The sequence below is a fragment of the Rhineura floridana genome, chromosome 3 (assembly GCF_030035675.1).
Source record: "Rhineura floridana isolate rRhiFlo1 chromosome 3, rRhiFlo1.hap2, whole genome shotgun sequence".
NCBI lineage: Eukaryota > Metazoa > Chordata > Lepidosauria > Squamata > Rhineuridae > Rhineura > Rhineura floridana.
This window is the reverse complement of record NC_084482.1, coordinates 3,013,383-3,026,753: the sequence shown is the minus strand read 5'-3', so window position 1 is coordinate 3,026,753 and position 13,371 is coordinate 3,013,383. Positions and strand designations below refer to the sequence as shown.

At 46.7% G+C, this 13,371-nt stretch overlaps 1 protein-coding gene across 1 annotated transcript in view; it reads right to left on the bottom strand.

Annotated features, from left to right (window-relative positions):
* The window catches only part of DCAF15 (DDB1 and CUL4 associated factor 15), a 39,669-nt gene extending 31,310 nt beyond the window's left edge, over positions 1-8,359 (bottom strand). The window contains exons 1-3 of the mRNA XM_061613817.1: positions 8,109-8,359; positions 3,536-3,633; positions 3,262-3,397 (exon numbers count right to left, since the gene is read on the bottom strand). Of these exons, the coding sequence (XP_061469801.1) occupies positions 3,262-3,397; positions 3,536-3,633; positions 8,109-8,225 (351 nt within the window). The 5' untranslated portion in view covers positions 8,226-8,359. The remainder of the gene's footprint in view (positions 1-3,261; positions 3,398-3,535; positions 3,634-8,108) is intronic.
* Between the last annotated feature and the right edge of the window lie 5,012 nt (positions 8,360-13,371).

Sequence of the window (13,371 nt, the reverse complement as noted above, 5' to 3'; positions counted from 1 at the left end):
AGATCAGGGAGAACAGGCAGGGCCACACTATCCCCATCACTCTCCTGACTAGAGATTGGGAGGGGGAAATGTTCTTTCCAAAGCCTTTTTTTTGTTTTTCTGAAATTTGAAAAAATTTAAAAAATTGGATTATGAATTATTTTCTTTTAGAATGATGAATAAAATCTTTAAGACAAGGTTTACTCCCCCAAAATTAGTTCTAAAAGCTATGTAAGAGGAAGACTTTTAAGACGATGTATAGTATCAGATCATCACAATTCCTGTGTACTGAGGACAAGCAAGCCCTGAGTTGTGCACTTACAACTCTCAAATGCAAAAGCAAGATGCATTTCTGCTTCTAGGAGGCACTGACACTGACACGGGAAGGTTTCAGTGCCTTCTTTACCTATGGGCTTCCTCAGGCCCTCCCTTAGCATGTGCGGGGGCCGGGGCAAAAGCATAGTTGCCCCCCCCATTTGCTCCGGGTCACCGTCTTAGTCGAGTCGCCGTAGGTGCGCAGGCACCAGTCCCAGAACTGCCGGGCCAGCTCGCTGTCCCCGGGGCGGCTACCGCTCACTGACTGCAGGAGGAGTGGCGGCGGCAGCTTCGGCATGGCGGGCGGGCGAGCGAGCCCGTCCCGGGTGGAGAGAAAGAGAGCAACCGAGCGCTGCACCCTGCCTGGTGTGGTGAAGGCGAGCAGGCAGGGAGGGAGGAGCCGGCTGGTGAGCAGATTGCCAAGCGTGGGGCCCCCCCAAAGCACAGGGCCCGGGGCAACTGCCCTGCTTCCCAGTGCCTAGGGGCGGCTCTGGGCTTCCTCGTTGGCATAGTTGGTGGACAAGTAACACAAAGAAGCAGAACTGATAGTGAAAGCTCAGAAAATGAGGCTGATTAAATTTCATGTTGTATTCAGTGACTCTTGGTTCCCCTGCCCTCTTTTCTCAGCTTCCTATGGTCTGCTTGATATAATAATTGACATAATAGTTTTCAAAATACATAATAATTTTCTTTGTTTTACTTTTTAAATATATTTTTATTTGTTTTATTGCTTATGTTTGCACCACCTTGGGCTCCTTTGGCAGGAAGGGCAAGATATAAATTTTTAAAATAAATAATTAAATATAAAGTTAATAGTTTCTTCTGTTTTTATTGTTTTTCCCCACTCCTCAGAGATTGGCAAAACCAAATAAATCCTAGGTTCCTTACAGCTCAGAGCTTGTAGTTCAATTTGTAACAAAAAAATTTAAACAAGTAAATTCAGTTTGTAATTATTGACTCAATAAACTGTCCTTTCAATATACCAAACATGTTAACATTATAGGCAAACTAAATTAAACATAATACATTTTAAGTTCCTATAGTAACAGAGTGTTTTTTTATTTTTCCCTGAAAACTGTTTTTTTTTCTTTTCTGTTTTTTCCCATGGCTTCAAAATGTCCAAAAATTTTAATTTTCTACTCCTGAGAAAAGTCATCAACCAGGACAGTTTCAGAGACATGACCAGGCCTGAAACTTGACTGAAATGGGTCCAGATAATCAGTTTCTTCCAAGCATGCCTGAAGCTAGGCTGCTACCACCCTTTGGAACACTTTGCCCAAAAAGGGGATTATTTGCCACTACGCAAATAACTGTTAAGCACTTCTGGGTTAGGGAAGTCCTCTTAAGGAAGGGATGCGCCACCACCTTCTTCAGGGCAGATGGTACTTCCCACTCCTTCAATGAGGTATTAATCACTCCCTGGACCACTGCTTTCCAGCCAGGTCTAAGATGGGTAAGGGTCAAGATGGTAGGTACCTAGCTGCACCCTTTCAAGCAGCTTGTCCACAATTCTCAGGTCACAATAATCAAAAGTGACCCAGCACAGATGGGACAGACAATGCTCTGGATACCTCACTAGGACTTGCTCTAACTGTGGAATCCAATTCACTCCAAATATGAGCCACTGTAACCCTTAAAAGTGGTGAAACCAGGCTTCCAAGGGTGTGAGAGCACCACTCTCCTGGCCAGATGACACATACTTGCAGATGCAATGGTGGTGAAGTACTAAATTTCCTTTGCCTTCACTACCACAATAAAAGCAGTAATGCACTCTCACTTGTGTTTAGTCATGTTCAGATCAGGATTTACACCACCTATATTCTAGATTGTCAGTCCTCCTGAGGCAACAGGAACCAGAAAATTCTCCAGCATTCAGGAATCCATCAGATTCCATAATTCTCTATGGATGGATCATCATAATAGATCCTCAACCCCTGCAGAGTGGAGTAGCCACATTCAGCTGAAACCTCACCAGTGAATGATCCATGACAGCATACCCGCAATAAGCTACCCCCCCGGCAATCAAGTATTACCAATTTGTTCTGTGGCAAAGACCAGGTCAAGGGAACTTCCAGTCAACATGGATTGGGCCTAACAATGTACTGAGACAGCCCTGCAGTTGTCAAAGGCCATGAAGTCCCAAGCTGGACCATCTGAGGCAGCCTCAGTATAGATACTGAAGTTACAACAAAGCCAACTCATTAATGCTTACGAGTTTTCCACAGGCATCTGGTTAGCCAGTGAGAACAGGATTCTGGACTAGATGTGCCTTTGGTCTGATTCAGTAAAGCAATTATGTTCTTAAGTAAATCTTCACAACTATAACTAGTCTAGGTTGATTACTATAAGAGACTGCATGTGTCCTAGGAGGGCATGGGGCTTTGTAATCAGAACAAGAAAATGGCACCCATTACTCCATAAAAAACGACATCCATAGCAAAAAGTAGACTAACATAACTTGTTTTTGTACATATCAACTATCTGAAAAGTCTGTTAGCCAAAATGGTAAACTGCAGTTTTTAAATGCTTGAGTATCAAGAAGCAATCTGTACTCCAGTGACAAGCAGGAAGTCGTGAAAGTATGTAAGGGAAAAAGTATTATTCTACATTGCCTTCAACAGATGGGGTAATCCTTCCTAGCTAATTATCATACGGGATCCAACTACACGTGGAACTAAAGTTCACACACTCTGTGAAACAATGCAACAAATACAAAGCAACAAGCGACTTGAAGAGATTCTACTTCAAGTATGGCCCAAAGGCCATACTTGCTGCTTCCTGCTGTAAAGGTGAAATGCTCCCTCTCTGAATCCCTATTTCTACTACCTGAAGCTGTCCAAGGGCCTTCTCAAAGATGTTCCACCAGTGACATTCTTAATTCGTAGGCCAAGCTAATTGCCATAACTCTTAAGCACAGCAATGAATAGATTTCAATCCCATACCCATAATATGCAACATGAACCATACCATTTTTAGTTTGCTGTGGACATTGAACTCCCACCAATAGAGATAGTAGATATAGAAGGAGAAGTCATCATCACTATTGCTGCTGGTATAGGACAAGATGTATCTCCCACACTTTGAGAAGCCAAGGAAAATGTGCCTGCAAAGAAAAAAAGTGTCAAATTCAGACCGTTGGACTGTCAAACAGTCCACACGTGTAATAACTCCTCCCTCTAGAAAAGGAGTCAGCACCATAACAACTCCTCACAGAATGAATGATGACACACCATAACCTTACCCTGCACACAAGAAATGTTCATCAACAATGTTCTTCAGGGATACACAAACTCTTGGTGGCAGCTTACGGAAGAGACGAGGTGAGAGCTGTCCACTGATCTGCAAGGGGTATTAAAGTCAGTAAAGAAGGTTCTCTGAAAGATCTCAAGACCATCTCTAACATACAAATTGCCACAAATGTAGAAAGGGAGTTACATGAAAATAAATGGGGCTTAAACAGTGGCAGAAGCATCAGGTATAGTCTTTGTGGTCTTGACAAGTGACTTTTTGGGGCCAATCAACCGCAGGCCTTTCTGTGCAGACTAGCCATACTATTTTGACATGACTGTCACTGCCCCACTCAATGAATAGAAATGGACTTAACATGACCAACTTCTCATTTATGCTGCATGCTCTGCTGTTACAAGGCACAGGGAGTCCCTTTCTGATACAGTAGGGGCCCGCTTTACGGTGCTTCGCTTTACAGCAATTCGCTAATACAGTGGTCTCAATTAGACACAATTAGACTAAAGCCCCACTCATACGGCACTTGTTCTGCTTTTACGGTGGTTTTCAGGCATCGTGCGCCATTCTATTCAATGAGTTCCGCTTTACAGTGGTTTTCGCTTTACAGCGGGGGTCTGGAACGTAACCTGCTGTATGAGTGGGGCCCTACTGTAGCTGGTGGCAGCAACCCAAGTGCTAGTTTCCATGTAACATTAAACTGTGGTTTATTGCTAAGTGCATGAGCTAGACACACTCCCCCCATTCTCTCTCCTTTGCAGCTAGGAAGACTTTGCTTCAAAGAACTCTGGCTTGCATTGTATACGATCCAGAAATTGTAGTTTAAAACAAGCTACCTTCATAATCATAACCCATGGTTTGAAGTTGGCTTGTTTAGAACCTTAGAAAAGGAGAGTGGGTAAGCCCAAGACTTCACTCAGCTAAACCACAGTTTAGTGTTACACAAAAGTCAGCTCAAAAATGCCCTTGGCCAATTGTTTTGCTTCTCCGGAACAGCCACAGCCTCTAATATGCTTGCCATACTTCTCATTATCACAAAGTACAAAAAAGCACATCAACCTTTTTCAGTGGTAGATCTTAGAAAGGCTCTTGCTGGATCCTTTCCAATACAAGCACAACCATCAGTTGTTGAATTTAGTGTTTAGATTTCTACTCAATGAAAGCCTAGGGCACATTTAAATGTTTCCACATGTATCCCACAACAGCCGTTTGGTTTCAAGTCAACAATAACCCAGTAACTCTGGAGACAGAAACTGATGTTCGATTCCCAGATCACCATGGCTTTTTGCAAACTGGCCAGCTTTGGGCAAATAGTTTTTCCTCCTTCAGCCTCAATTCCTCCTCTGTAAAATGGAAATAATAAGCAACTTCAGAATTGGCAAAAATTTTGCTCCCTCATCCAAGACTAGGCTCAGAGTTGCTCAGTGAAGCTGAGCGGCAGTGGCTGCAAGACAGACAAAAAGTGGCATGGCTGTGCATAGCAAAGTATTAAATACCACACGACATAATAGTGGCCATTAGCTTGGATGGCTTTTTAAAATGATTTCATGTGTTCACAGAGAGTAAGTCTGACCAACAGCTATTAGATACATTAAAAATTGAACCTCCAGATGCAATGTATCTTTGAATATCAGATGCTGGGGATCATCTTCCACTATTACCCAACATCTACACACCCTGCTTGTGAGTTTTCCAGAAGCATTTGACTGCTGGATGCTAGGCTATATGGATTTTGGTTTGATCTAGCAAATAAATTCTTATGAGACTCACCGGAACACTAACATGACAAAGGACAAAAAAGCTTTAAATACTTCATCTAACAAATCACAATATAATTAATTATTTTTGCAGAGGGGGAAATGGCTGAGAACAGAAGATTCGACCTAGGTCACTCTTTCCCAACCTCTGAGTCCCCAGATGTTGCTAGACTACAATTCTCATCATTTCTAACCTCTGGTACAAGTGCAATAAAAACAGTCACACTCAGAAATATCTCCATATATCATTCACCTGCTCCAATCTATTCACCTGTACAGATAACATACCAATGTATACCTTTCTTTTTAGCTGAAGAATTCTTCATGGTTTTGTCTCTCTCTCACACAAGTATATATTCTACCACTATATTATTTTTCACACACTCCTTCTTCAATCTGGTTTGAAAAAATTTACCTCAGCTTTTAGTAAAGTATATACTTAATGGTAGCACTACGTGCACACCTGGAGGCACCTTTCCACTTCCCAACCCCATCAGCTTGAGGACGTTGACAAGGTGCTTGGACTGGTGCGTGCAACCACCTCTGTACTGGATCCTTGCCCCTCTTGGCTAGTGAAAGCTGGCAGGGATGGAACAGCCGGCTGGGCCAGGGAAGTGATAAGTGCCTCCTTGAGAGACGGAGTGGTCCCTAGTTGCTTAAAAGAGGCAGTAGTGAGACCACTCCTGAAGAAACCTTCCCTGGACCCAGATAATTTGAACAACTATAGACCGGTAGCGAATGTTCCATTCCTGGGCAAGGTCTTAGAATGGGTGGTCGCCAGCCAGCTCCAGGTGCTCTTGGATGACACTGATTATCTAGATCCGTTTCAATCCGGTTTTAGGCCCGGTTTTGGCACTGAAACAGCCTTGGTCGCCCTGTATGATGACCTATGTCGGGAGAGGGACAGAGGGAGTGTTACTCTGTTGATTCTCCTTGATCTCTCAGCTGCTTTTGATACCATCGACCATGGTATCTGTCTGGAGAGGCTCACAGAGTTGGGAGTTGGAGGTACTGCTTGGCGGTGGCTCCGCTCCTACTTGGTGGATCGTCTCCAGAGGGTAGGGCTTGGGGAGCATGCATCGATACCCTGGACTCTCCATTGTGGAGTCCCGCAGGGATCGGTCTTGTCCCCTATGCTTTTTAACATCTACATGAAGCCCCTGGGTGCGGTCATCACGAGTTTTGGAGTGCGTTGTCACCAGTATGCTGCTGACACGCAACTCTATTTCTCCTTTTCATCTTTTTCAGGTGAGGCTGTTGATGTGCTGAACCGCTGCCTGGCCACGATAATGGACTGGATGAGAGCCAATAAACTGAGGCTCAATCCTGACAAGACCGAGACACTGTTGGTGAGTGCCTTCTCTGACCAGATGGTGGATGTTCAACCTGTTCTAGATGGGGTTACACTCCCCCTGAAGGAACAGGTTCGTAGCTTGGGGGTTCTTTTCGATCCATTCCTGTCTCTCGAGGCGCAGGTGGCCTCGGTGGCACGGAATGCGTTCTACCACCTTCGGTTGGTAGCCCAGCTACGTCCCTATCTGGAAAGCGACGACCTCACCTCAGTTGTGCACGCTCTGGTAACCTCTAGACTGGATTACTGCAATGCGCTCCACGTGGGGCTGCCTTTGAAGACAGTCCGGAAACTTCAGTTAGTGCAAAACGCTGCAGCCAAACTGCTGACGAAGACCAGGCAGTCCGCGCATATTACACCTGTTCTGGCGCGTTTGCACTGGCTGCCTATTTGTTTCCGGGCTAGATTCAAAGTGCTAGTTTTGACTTATAAAGCCTTACAAGGTGCGGGACCACAGTACCTGGCGGAACGCCTCTCCCGATACGAACCTACCCACTCACTACGTTCAACATCTAAGGCCCTCCTCCGAGTTCCGAATCACAGAGAGGCTCGGAGAGTCGTAACAAGATCTAGGGCCTTTTCAGTGGCTGCCCCCGAATTATGGAACAGTCTCCCCGATGAGGTCCGCCTGGCGCCTACACTTCTATCTTTTCAGTGCCAGGTGAAAACCTTTTTATTCTCCCAGGCATTTTAATCTACCTTTTAAGCTTTTAATGTATATGAGGTTATTTATTGTTTATATTTATGTTCTATTGTTCTTGTGATGTTATTGTATTTTATCCTATGCTGTACACCGCCCTGAGAGCCTTCGGGCTGTGGGCGGTATATAAATTGAACAAAATAAATAAATAAATAATGATGGTCACCCACTCCTCATCCTGCCTAGTGTCATACAGCCTTCTTCCTCCTGCAATGCTACTTATTCTTCCTGCTTCCTGGACCCTTGTTTCTTCTCACTATACACACACATACACCTGTAGTATTGCCAATTCCGAATAGGAAACGCACATTATTAGTTGGTTGCAGCAGAAAAAAAATAGTATGGTGGCACCTCAAAGACTAGCAAGTTTTTGTGGGCATAAGCTTTCGTGATGCCCAATGCATCAAATGCGTGAACTCTTATTTTCAAATGGCATACTACCATCTCCGTACGTTATTTATTACAGATATGCGTGTTTTTTAAAAAAATCCTATATTTACCCAACAACATACACACCTTCCCCAATTTACTTCGAAGTACAAGATGATTTCCTGCTTTTGACCCAAACGTTCTTAGTAGTTATCACCACACGTACACACGGGGTCCCCTTTTCTCCTTCGCAAACCTTGGTATCGCCTCCTCCCTCCCCTCCCGCGGAGATTTCCCCACCCCCACGACATTCCTACATATCCATCCATCTATCCATTGCCTTCCCTGCGGTGGCCCCTCCCTCCTGGCCGCTCCCGCTTTTCCTTCTACTCACCTTGACGCGCTCGAGCTGCCTCACCACATGCTCCCGCCTCCCTCCGCGCCCCGACTCCGCCGAGCCCCGCTTTCCTCCTGACGCGCCGCCTCGCTCAGATTTCGAGCTCGGCGCCATTTTCCTCCACCTCCTCCGCTGGTCGCCGCGACAGCCCCCTCGGTTGCTTCCAGCGAGCGCCCGCCCACCTCTTTCTGCTCATTGGCCAGGCCTCTCATGTGAGCAAGCGCTGTTTACCACTCGCTCTGGATTTCGGCACTCCTCTCAGTCGTCATTGGTGAGCACAGCCGCCAATCATTAACGATAGATTCCCACCCCCAATCAGAGAGAGCAAAAGAAAGGCAATGCAATAGTTTTAAGTCCGCACCCGCGCGTGCCAGGGCTATCGCCAGTTTACTATTGGCGGGATTACTTTTCGATTTGGAAACAGCTTGGTTGCCCGCCTTATTGGGTTCTTCGCCTCACCCCATCTCCAATGTGAAGAGAAGGAAGTTGTATGTTGTCTTGGCAACGAGTGGCTTGTAAGTCCTGTCAAGTGAGGACCACAGAAAAGAGCCTGCTTTATGCATGCAGTAGCAGCGTAGGTCCCTCCGCTACTGGAATGCTGAAATGTGAGAATGGATTGTTATAACTTCGGATTGAATGTACTTCTACCAAAACGCAATGCCTCCTTGGCTAGTTTTCTACCTGCAATTAGGTGTTCGTTCGTTTGTTTTAACACAAGGGGCCATTCAACTTGGTAGCGAACAGAGGGAGAGGTCCATAGCCTCAGCCCAGACACCAGCTGATATTTGTCTCCTCCCGTTCCTGAACTATTTCCATTCAAGCTGGTCATTCTAAGAAGAACTATGTAACTTTAAGAATTGATACACGAGCTTGCTTGTTTTCCCCTTCCTCCCATTCTAGACCTGCTTCCATCTGCACTGCAAAATTGGCATTATTGTAGTGTCAGTTCCAGGAGCAAGGAGCAAGTTGGCACAGGATTCCAACAGGCTACCTAATTCCTCCTTCATTTTTTGGTTTGTTTAAATTTGTACCCTATCCCAACCTGAGGATTCAGCTTGCTTTTCATCTTGTTCATAAGTGATCTAAACCAGGGGTTGCCAACCTTCTTGGACCAGAGGGCGCATTTCAAATTTTGAGAGAGTGCTAGGGGCACCAGTCACAAAATGGCAGCCATCGTGTGGTAAACCGCCCAGAGAGCTTAAATAAATAAATAAATCAACATTAAAGAGTATTTATTTATTTTATTTTATTATTTTATTTATTTATTAAATTTATATACCGCCCGACTAGCAATAGCTCTCTGGGCGGTGAACATAAAATAGCATAAAAATACAATGAATAACAAAATAATACTAAAATACAATCATCAATCCAATACAATAAACATTTTAAAAAGTAAATCAGTGTAACTTAAAATGCTTCAGAGAATAGGAAGGTTTTGACCTGGCGCCGGAAGGAGAGCAGAGTCGGCGCCAGGCGTACTTCCTCGGGGAGACTGTTCCATAGTTCGGGGGCCACCACTGAGAAGGCCCTAGATCTTGTCATCACCCTCCGGGCCTCCCTGTGAGTTGGAACCCGGAGGAGGGCCTTCGTAGCAGAACGTAGTGCACGGGCCAGTTCATATCGGAAGAGGCGTTCCGCAAGGTATCGTGGTCCCGCACCGTATAAGGCTTTATAGGTCAATACCAACACTTTGAATCTAGCCCAGAAACATATTGGCAACCAGTGCAAGCGGGCCAGAACAGGTGTTATATGCTCGGACCGCTTGGTCCTTGTCAGCAATCTGGCCGCCGCATTTTGAACTAGTTGTAGCTTCCGAACTGTCTTCAAAGGTAGCCCTACGTAAAGCGCATTACAGTAATCCAAACGTGAGGTTACCAGAGCATGTACCACTGATGTAAGGTCCTCTTTACTCAAATAGGGACGTAGCTGGGCTACCAACCGAAGTTGGTAAAACGCATTCCTAACCACCGAGGCTACTTGAGCTTCAAGTGAGAGGGAAGAGTCTAAAAAGACTCCCAGACTACGAACCCGGTCCTTTAGGGGGAGTGTAACCCCGTCCAGGACAGGGTATATATCCACCATCCGATCAGAGAACCCGTCCACCAACAGCATCTCAGTCTTGTCTGGATTGAGCTTCAGTTTGTTAACTCTCATCCAGTCCATTGTCGCGGCCAGGCAACGGTTCAGCAAATCGACAGCCTCACCTGAAGAAGATGAAAAGGAGAAGTAGAGCTGCGTGTCATCAGCATACTGATGACAACGCACTCCAAAACTCCTGATGACCTCTCCCAACGGCTTCATGTAGATATTAAAAAGCAGGGGGGACAAAACTGACCCCTGCGGGACCCCATATTGGAGAGCCCGCGGTGTCGAGCAATGTTCCCCAAGCACTACCTTCTGGAGATGACCCGCCAAGTAGGAGCGGAACCACTGCCAAGCAGTACCTCCAACTCCCAACTCCGCGAGCCTCTCCAGAAGGATACCATGGTCAATGGTATCAAAAGCCGCTGAGAGATCAAGGAGAATCAACAGAGTTACACTCCCTCTGTCTCTTTCCTGACATAGGTCATCATACAGGGCGACCAAGGCTGTCTCAGTGCCAAAACCGGGCCTAAAACCCGATTGAAATGGGTCTAGATAATCAGTTTCATCCAATAGCGCCTGGAGCTGGCCAGCAACCACCCGTTCCAAGACCTTGCCCAGGAATGGAACATTCGCCACTGGCCTGTAGCTGTTAAAATTGTCTGGGTCCAAGGAAGGCTTTTTCAGGAGTGGTCTCACCAGTGCCTCTTTCAGACAGCCCGGGACCACTCCCTCTTGTAAAGAGGCATTTATCACTTCCTTGGCCCAGCTACCTGTTCCATTCCTGCTAGTTTTTATCAGCCAGGAGGGGCAAGGATCCAGTACCGAAGTGGTTGCACGTACCTGTCCAAGCACCTTGTCCACGTCCTCGAGTTGAACCAACTGAAGCTCATCCAACAAAACAGGACAAGACTGTGCTCCGGACATCTCACTAGGATCTACTGCTATAACTTGAGAGTCTAGGTCCTGGCGGATACATGAGATCTTATTCTGGAAGTGATCGGCAAACTGATTACAGCGGGCCTCCGATGATTCCACCGTGTCCGGAGGGTTTGAATGGAGAAGCCCCCGGACAACTCGAAAGAGCTCTGCTGGGCGGCAAAGAGATGATTTAATAGTGGCAGCAAAATGATGTTTTTTAGCTGCCTTCACTGCTCCTACATAGAGCTTAGTCGAAGCACTAACCAGCGCATAATTGTATCCGTCGGGAGTTCGTCTCCATTTCCGCTCAAGCCGCCTCCTATCTTGCTTCATCGCTCTCAGCTCCGGAGTATACCATGGAGCTGTATGAGCTCTACACAGGAGAGGGCGTGCAGGAGCGATCGTGTTTACAGCCCGGGTCATCTCCGTATTCCACAGAGCCACCAGGGCTTCAGCAGGAGCGCCAGTCCTATCAGCCGGAAAATCCCCCAGAGCCCTTTGAAAACCTTCAGGATCCATTAGTCTCTGGGGGCGGACCATTTTAATAGGTCCCCCACCCTTGCAGAGGGAAGAGGTTACTGAAAGTCTAAACTTCAGCAAGCAGTGGTCTGTCCATGACAAAGGGAGTGTTGTAAAACTCCCCACATCCAGATCACTTTCCCCATGCTCAGTAGCAAAAACAAGGTCTAGAGTGTACCCCGATACATGTGTTGGACCACTACCATATTGAGATAGCCCCATGGCTGTCATGGAAGCCATGAAGTCCTGAGCCGCGCCAGACAAAGTGGTCTCGGCATGAATGTTGAAATCCCCCAGTACTATTAGTCTGGGGGACCTCAACAATATATCCGAGACCACTTCCGCCAGCTCAGTTAGGGAAGCCATTGGGCAGCAAGGTGGGCGGTACACCAAAAGGATTCCCAGCCTGTCCCTCTGGCCCAACTCAAGGTGCAAACACTCCAGGCCAGTAACTGAATGAACATGGTGCTTGGTGAGTGAGATGGAACTCTTATAGACAACAGCAACCCCACCTCCCCGACCCTCAGATCTACCATGATGCTGAACCAAGTACCCCGGTGGGCAGAGCTGAGAGAGACCAACTCCTCCCTGCTCACCCACCCAGGTCTCGGTTATACATGCCAGATCGGCTGCCTCATCCACAATCAAATCGTGGACGAGGGAGGTTTTATTATATACCGATCTGGCATTTAAAAGCAGCAACTGGAGATCTGAGAGTTGGCTGATAGGACTACCAACGACCTTGCGGGTGTGGGAAGGACCGGAACAAGGCACAGCCACAACATGTCTGGACCGTGTTCCCCTTACCTGGCACGTCCTTCTCACAGCGCCATACCTTCCTTTGCCCGTCACTACGGTAATTGGGGCCCCCTCAAGTCTCCCCGCCTGATGGATAAAACTCTCTCCAAAGCACATAATACAACTAAAATATACAACAATTAAACGTATAAAAACAGCCATATATACAGCCATATATACAGCATATAAACATATACACTCACTCAGACATACATTCATATAATCAGGCACCCATTCATCTCAAATTGCATCAACACACCAACAAAAAAGTAAAAAAAAGAAAAAGAAAGCAGCAGGAGCAGCAGCAGGAGCAGCAGCAGCAAGAGCAGCAGCAGCAAGAGCAGCAGCAGCAAGAGCAGCAGCAGCAAGAGCAGCAGCAGCAAGAGCAGCAGCAGCAAGAGCAGCAGCAGCAGCCTCTCCTTCCCTTGGGCGATGGCCTCTTCCTCCTGCAGGCACTGGGTCTCCCAGGCCACCTCAGCCAGCCAGCTTATGTATCCCTCCAAAGAGGGACAGGTGGTAAGAATCAGTCCTGGCTGGCTGGGTACCTGGGGCCTGGTCCTGCCAGGCAGAAGTCCCTCTGGGAAGGGTGGTGGAGGTGGTGGTCCCACGGCGGCGGCAGCAGCAGCAGCAGCAGCAGCACAGCAGCAGCAAGAGCAGCAGCCTCTCCTTCCCTTGGGCGATGGTTTCTTCTTCCTGCAGGCACAGAGTAGCCAGAGTGAAGCTTTTCCCATAACTGTATTTCCATACTAGAAAAAGCTTGACCTGTTAAATTTCTGCTTGCCATACAGCCGTTAAAGTCACAAAACCTTTTTTCCCCCAAATGTTAACCCTAAACCAAAGCTCTAGGGTTTGAGAGAAAACCCAGAACAAATTTAGGGGTTACACAGGAGAAGGAAAGGGAGAAGTTCCCTTGCACAAGTGTAAATCTTTGTGCTAG